The sequence below is a fragment of the Geotrypetes seraphini genome, chromosome 2, assembly GCF_902459505.1.
Source record: "Geotrypetes seraphini chromosome 2, aGeoSer1.1, whole genome shotgun sequence".
Taxonomy (NCBI): Eukaryota; Metazoa; Chordata; class Amphibia; order Gymnophiona; family Dermophiidae; genus Geotrypetes; species Geotrypetes seraphini.
The window spans coordinates 436,262,413-436,270,079 of NC_047085.1; the positions used below are offsets into that span (position 1 = coordinate 436,262,413).

Consider the following 7,667-nt stretch of genomic DNA (forward strand, 5'->3'; position numbering starts at 1 on the left):
CTCAAGTGGACAAGAAGGTCTTTGGCCTTTCATCCAGATGTGTCTAGGTTCTTGAAGGGAGCTCTCAGGCTTTGCCCTCCAGTGTGGCTGCCAGTCCCTAAGTGGAATTTCAACATTGTGTTATGGGTCCTCGCTACAGCGCCATATGATCCTCTGTCAGATGCATCTATCATGGACCCAATTGTGAAGAGTTTTCTTAGTCGCAATCACTTTGGCAAGGAGGGCGTTGGAACTGCAAGTGTTATCTTGCAGAGAGCCTTTCCTCAGATTCACAGACACACGGGTGTCTTTATGCACCATGCCTTCCTTTCTACCAAAGATAGTTTTGGCGTTTCATGTCAGCCAGGGCATGCAACTTCCCGCTTTTCAGCCCACAGGCAAGAAGAAACAGGACAAAGCATTGAAGATGCTGGATGTCAGGAGAGTAGTTCTGCATTATCTTGAGGTGACAAATGAGTTCCGCCTGTTGGATCACCTATTTGTCTTGATCCGTTCTAACCATCTTGGCAGACCAGCATCTAAAGCTCCTATTTCCTGATGGATCCACAAGGCTATTTCCTTAGCGTACATTGACTGTGGAAAGCAGCTGCCATTTGCTGTGAAAGCTCATTCTACCAGAAATGTGGTATCTTCCTGGACAGAGTCAAGGGCAATGCTGCTTGACAAAATTTGTAGGGCACCCACATGGTCTACCCTTCATACCTTTACAAAGTTTTATAGAGTGGACATGGTGGCACAAACAGACAAGGCCTTCGGGTTCTCTATTGGCCACAGACTCATCTGTCCCACCGTAGACACAAGGGATTGCTCTGGTACGTCCCATGTGTAAGGAATCATATGCTGTTTGCACAGTAAGGAAAGATTAGGTTCTTTTTTTTTTTTTTTTTAGTTCATTAGTTTTTATTGAATATTATAAGAAATTTACAGAAAGCAGTTCAAACACACAAAATCTGAATAAGACACAATGGTGTAGAAAAAATCTATGTCTACAATCATTTACATACAACCAGATTAATAAAAAGAATCCAGGGTATTTGTAACTGCTAATAGAAGATATATGAAAGGCAGAAAAGCAGGGAAAGTGAAATAAGAGAGAGGGAAAGAAAGAGGGAGAAAAAGAAAAAGAGAGAGATAGATAGATAGAGAGAGAGGCAGAAGTGTCTACTGGTTAGAATGAACATATGAATCTAAGAATGACCAAGGTGATTTATTTCGCACCATGTTTCTGGAGAGTCGAGAAATCATGTTTTTCTCATATGCATAAGATTCAAATTTGTGATACATGCTCAGAGAGTTCCACCAAAAGGTGTAGTCAAGTAGCGAGGATGATTTCCAATTTTTTAGAATATGCATAAGAGCTGTTACAAACATTGCATCAATGAGTTTAGGTGGGCAGTTTGTTTGTGCGAAACAAGGGTGTTGAGAACGAAGAATTACAATGTCCATGGAAATCTCTTCTGAACACTTAGTAATAGATTTTATAGTGTCCCAAATACGAATCCAGAAGGAGTGAACTATAGTGCAATGAAAAAGCATGTGATCAAGAGTTCCAGATTCTTTCAAACAATTCCAGCAGTTGGAGTCTTGTTTTAGCTTAGCTTTCCACATGCGAAATGGGGTCCATACTGCATTCCACATAACGAAGAACATTACATTACATTACATTACATTAGGGATTTCTATTCCGCCATTACCTTGCGGTTCAAGGCGGATTACAAAAGGTTAATTTAGAAATAAAGTTACAATGATTAGCTCGAGAGGTAAGTTGTAGATCATTTAAACATTTAGCGGGTTGTTGAGGGTGAGGTGGTTTGTAAAAGAGTTAATAGGTGGTCATAGTGGGGTTCATTTGTTAACATTGATTGCGAGACTCTGGAAGATAGAAGAGGACGGTTTGTAGAGGACCAGAAAAGTTCCCAATCTATATCAGAAAGCGTAGTCTGCAGAATCGATTCCCATTGGTTCATTGATTGATGTGAAAAGGTGAAAGAGTGATCCCTTAGAATACTATAGAAAAGAGATATCGCTTTACCCTTCATTAAGGCCAGAGTAGACCAGTGGTGAACAGTGTGGATAGAGGTCATAAAGTCAGGGCGTATATGTACCTTAGACAGTATTCCAGTAAGCATGAGCCATTGGGAATGTATAGAGGATGGAAGTGAATATGCAGAACAAAAAATATCAAAAGGAACGAATGAGGTGGAGGAGATTAATTGATGAGCAAACTCGACACCCGCCCGTTGCCACCTCTTCCATGAAAGGGATCTACCTTTATTTTGAATTTTAGGGTTATTCCAAAGGGACATGAGTGGGCTTTCGCTAACAGAGATCTCAGCCGTTGCATCTAGAAGATAAAAAGCATGCTGCGTTGCACTCAACAAGGAATACTTTCTCAAGTGTCTAGGTATTGACACTGTATGTAAGGAAGCAGGAAACGTGCAGTGGTGCACTTAAAAAGCGTTCCATTTCAAACCATGCTGGTTGATCTTTTTTTGGTTTGTGTAATTTTTGACTACTATGCAATATAAAATAAAGCAGAAAGCAATTCAGTAATCCACACACTTTTAAACCAATTTACAAGGAAGGATTAGGTTCATACCTCAATAATCCTCTTTCCTGTAGAACAGCATATGATTCCTTATGCCCCACCCTGTCAGATGTCTGTTATGTCTGCGGAGGCATGTAGTCTTAGAAGAGTATGCAACGGCTTTGCTTGTGACAGCCAAGGAAGAGAAGCGGAGCCTCTGAAGAAGCAGCATATTAGTACCGAAATCGATATCGGTACATATTACCTTGCTAAGAGCTGTGTACAAGTGTTAGTGCCAGTTGCACACAGGTAGATAGGTCTTTTGTTTCACCACCATTCTTTGTTGAACTGTTGGGTGGTTGTTTATTAACTCTTAGTAGCTACTGCAAAGCAGATCAAACTTATCTAGATCGGGGAGTTCCCCAAGCCACCCCTCCCTTGTTTTCATTTCCTCTCCTAGGAGTTATCACTTGCTTTGGTATGGGCTGAAGAGAAGAGGACGCTGCACAGAGAGACAAGGGGGTGGAGAGAAGAAAATGATTGATGTCTTCTGCAAGCATCTCACAAGTTGAGGTGCTTAACTTCTCCATAAGGAATCATATGCTGTCCTATAGGAAAGAGGATTATCGAGGTAAGAACCTAATCCTTCCTTGTAAATTGGTTTAAAAGTGTGTGGATTACTGAATTGCTTTCTGCTTTATTTTATATTGCATAGTAGTCAAAAATTACACAAACCAAAAAAAGATAAAGCAATGTCCATGAATTATCTGTATCTTCTACATGTCTAAATGTGCCTGGAAAGAGCAACATATGAATTTATAGTCTACTCAGTAAACATTATCTGTTTTTTAAAGCATTTCCTTTTACCACAGAAACTTGCTGATAAAACTGGACCTATTGTGCAAGAAAAGAGTTGACAGTTTTGAAGATCTATATATCTTGCTGTTATAGCACTTCATCTCACTGCAAATTGCAGTCTTCCTTTTTGCAGTTACAGAGCAATGCAACAGAAGACACAGGACCAACTGCACAGCCAAGAATTAATCTTCTCTGAGCACAGACTTCATAAGACTTTGGATTAATTAGTGGTGCTTTGTTGCACTGAAATGGAGCTACTTTTTCAGATTAGTGGACTGTGAAAAAGGTTCAGTAATGCAAATCATTACTTTCATCAGACTGACAATGTGAAATACAGCATCTATTCAGCCATTCAGAGAAATAAAGTTTGTATACCAAACAAGTTGTTTTCTTAAAGTAAGAAAACTAGGTAGATGTAATGGAAAATACATATGCTGATCTTGTGGTTCTAAGGCAGTGGTTCCCAACCCTGTCCTGGAGGACCACCAGGCCAATCGGGTTTTCAGGCTAGCCCTAATGAATATGCACGAGAGAGATTGCATATAATGAAAGTGACAGGCATGCAAATCTGCTCCATGCATATTCATTAGGGCTAGCCTGAAAACCCGACTGGCCTTGCGGTCCTCCAGGACAGGGTTGGGAACCACTGTTCTAAGGCATGAGTTGAAAACTCATTTTTTGCTATAGTTTCAACTTGCTTTCAGGACTGATAACTTTCTTTCAGTGTAAAAAGTCTACTATTCTGCCTTCAAGTGCTAATGTAATTTACATTGAATCCTAGTACAAACAAGTTACCATTGATGAAGTATGTAAGGTATTTGAGGCGCCTGAGAAATCAAATCTATAGGGGGAAGAGGGGTCCATTTAGAAAACAAGTGCCTGTTGCTAAGTTCATTGGTTTAATGATAGCTGAACCCATTGGAACATGCAGACTCCTCTCTCTAGAGGGCAAGAATGTTGAACATTGTATAAATGGTCTTCATCATTGTTATGTCCTCTCTGCCAGTGTTGGTTGTTTAAGCTAACTTCTATTTACCTGGGTCATTTTTCACTAATGAATTACTACAAAATAAGTGATCAAATGTTTTGTTGCCTTTAATTTTTTTTCTCATAGAAACATAGATAATAGCATATAAGGCCTTTAAACCCCATGTAGTCAGTCAGTTTCATCCTTATGAAATGCCATATACCTTAGTTTGCCTTTGACCTTTCTCTTGCCTTTTAGTACCTAAGATCTTCTCTGCTTATTCTATGTGTTCTCTCTTACAAATTTCAGGCCATGTTTACTAAAGTGCATGCTAATTATAAATGCATGCCTGACTAATGTTTACTGCATGCTGGCACAACCAGTGCAGGAAATGTTCTGTGTTAACTGCTTAGCATGGTATGAGATGGAGTTGGGACTGGGCAGGGTATGGGAAGAAGTTAGGGGTTAACTGAACATTGCACTGGCACACAGTAAGTAGCACACACTGTCAAATATGCAGTTAGCATGAATGCTGATAGGTCCACCTTAATAGGTGACATTAAATGCATCCATAGTAATCACACTGCACTGATCTGTGCAGAACCTGCACAGATAATACTGGACATGCCCGCAACAGTTACTGCACTGCCTTTGAACTTACTATTTGTTAATCCACAGTAATGCAAATACCTACTGTTAATTCACAGTAAATGTAAAATATCTACTGCACTTTAGTAAACTGGCTCCTTTATCTCCACCACTTCTATTGGAGACAATGACTGCCATCAGTGATCATTAGGAGGCCATTCCTTGCATCCTCTTTGTGAAGAAGTATTTCCAGATTTTGCCCTTGAGCCTATTTCCCCCTCCCCTGCCTGAGCTTCATATTGTGACTTCTGCTTCTAGAGTATTTTGTCTGAAAATGTTGTGCTTTCTGTCTGATTTATATCTTTGAAATATAAATCATACATATACACTAGGATATCCATATAGAACCATCACTATTTCTCTATTCTTTCTGTGGATACATCATAGTTAAGGCCTTCAGAAATGAAGACTGTTCCAAGTGAGGTCTTTCTAATGACCTGTTCAAAGGTATCGCAATCTTTTTTCTATTGCTTTGCCTCTTCCTACGCACTTTAGCATTTTTCTGGCTCTGGCCACTGCCTTATTCTCTTCTCGCTGATGGGCTGATGCTCAAAGGTTTGTGGTAGAATCAAATTCTACCGTGAATCTTGCACTGCAAAATTACTGTGCTATGTTAAGAATAATGAACATGCAAATTTATACTGCACTGCAGTTTTAATTTGCTGCACACTAGTCTCCGATTGGCTCAGGCATTGACATAAAAAAAATTAATAATTTTTTTTTTTTTAAAGTAATGACACCGACGACCCTAGTGGCCCAAATTCTCTCCCCCTCCCTCCAGTGGACCCTAACAGAGACTAGGACCCCTCCCCTTGACCCAACTCACAATCAGCCCTAGTGTTCCAGTGGACCACTACCCTTCTAATCCTAAAAGCCCTGGTGGTCCAGTGGACCCTGACACCCCTCAAACTTAGACAGAACCCTGGTGGGCCCCCGGGCCGGGCCAGAACCCCAATCCCTCTTCCCTTCCAGCAAATGTATGTCGGGCTGGGTGTGGGTGGGCCAGGGCTACACTAGGCCACCAGAGAACATTCCAGTTTGGCGGGGGTTCTGACCTGGCCTAGGATCCCAGTGGACCACCAGGTTTTGTGTAGGTTTGGGGGGTTTTGAGGTCCACTGGACCACCAGGGCTTTTGGGAGTGGCATGGGGAAGCTCTGGGTGGCATGGAGCAGGAACAGATTGGTGGGAGAGAAGGGGTGTCTAATGTCACCCCTTCTCTCAACCAACCCTTCTAATGCTCTCCTGGACCTCACAGCTCTTTTTCTTTTTTTTAAGCATGCTACAGGGGTTTGAAGTGACCTCATTTAAAATGCATTTAAGTACTGTCTGTGCTAATGGTTTCAGCACCCAAACTGAAAACATTAGCGCATCGGGCAGCACACTAACACCAATGCAAATCGCCTTTAGCGCTGGTGTTAGGTTTTGAGCTTCAGATCCTGAGATCATTGGACAGAATCAATTTGAGGCTGCCTTATTGACACATTGGTATAACATCTTCTATAGTGTGCTCTCCTTCAGATTTATGCTTCCCAAATACATGACTGCAGTTTTTTGTATTGAAATTTAACTGCCAAGCACTCAACCACTGCACAAACTTTCTTGGATCACTTTTCATTCTCTCCAGTCTTCAGGATTGTCATTTCTATTGTAAATTTGTCTTGGTAGTTCCATATTTAGTATGAAAAATATGCTAATAACTGAAATTGCAGTAAAATTACTACTGCATGTTAGAAAAGTTTTTCCTCTAAAGTGACTGAGGAAGACAGTTGTTAAAGTGCTATAGAAGTTGGCCTTTTAGTACACCTTAGTTTATTGTGATAGTTAGAGAGTGAGGCAGAGACAAAAATTCATCCTTGTCCCCTCATGGTCTCTGCATTTTCATCAGCGTCACCGCAGTGAAGTACATTTATTATCCCTGTTCCCTCCCCATCCCTGCAATTTTAACTTTCTTCCTCATGTCTCCCCACTCAAAGGCATTGCAAATAAACATTGTAAGCCTAAATATATATATAAACAATTGCAGGGAAGTTGGAAAGAATGTCATAGTCTACGTGCTTTCCCTACTTGTCACATGTAGTTTATAGCTACTCTGAGTAAAATTCAGATTCTGGATATTTAGTGCAGCTTAAAAAGAATACTGTTCCCCCTGTATAAACACCACTCTTAAAAAAAAAATGGGACAGTACTTCTGTTACTGATTGTTTTAAGCACACTATATGCACTCCAGGGAGTTATGTTTAAAAAAAAAAAAAAAAAAAAAACCAAAACAATGTCCAGAAAAACAACATATTGAGCGAAATAATATTTGCAGTATTCTGGAAATATATGGGAGTATTTTAATATTTAGCTTGCCAGTCCAGTATCTTCTAGTTGGCCATGTAGGTAGGGATATTTCGGCAGCACTAACCAAAAATCCTGAGGTAACTAGCAACCATAAACGTTAGTGTTTTTGGTAGGTTGCCAAATGGCCACCAGGCTTCAACTCTGCTAGCCTTTAGTTACCAAAGATATTAGGTACAGATAATATAGATATTTGCTATCTGTATTAGCTGTACCTAGTAGAGCTGCAGACCAAGAACCAGGGATGTCACTGCTCTCCTTGAAATCTTGGACAGATAATAAAACTAAAAAAAAAGGAATACGCGTACTCTGTTAAGAGCCTGCTG

General features: G+C 40.4%; 1 protein-coding gene across 3 annotated transcripts in view; it reads left to right on the top strand.

The window, feature by feature from the left end:
• MLLT10 (MLLT10 histone lysine methyltransferase DOT1L cofactor) overlaps positions 1-7,328 on the top strand; it is a 692,838-nt gene extending 685,510 nt beyond the window's left edge. For all 3 annotated transcript variants that reach the window (XR_004538143.1, XR_004538144.1, XM_033931325.1), the window contains one exon: positions 3,400-7,328. Coding sequence is in view for 1 of the 3 variants with exons in the window: in XM_033931325.1 (XP_033787216.1) it covers positions 3,400-3,444 (45 nt within the window). In the remaining 2 variants the exon portion in view is untranslated. The remainder of the gene's footprint in view (positions 1-3,399) is intronic.
• Positions 7,329-7,667: the final 339 nt, after the last annotated feature.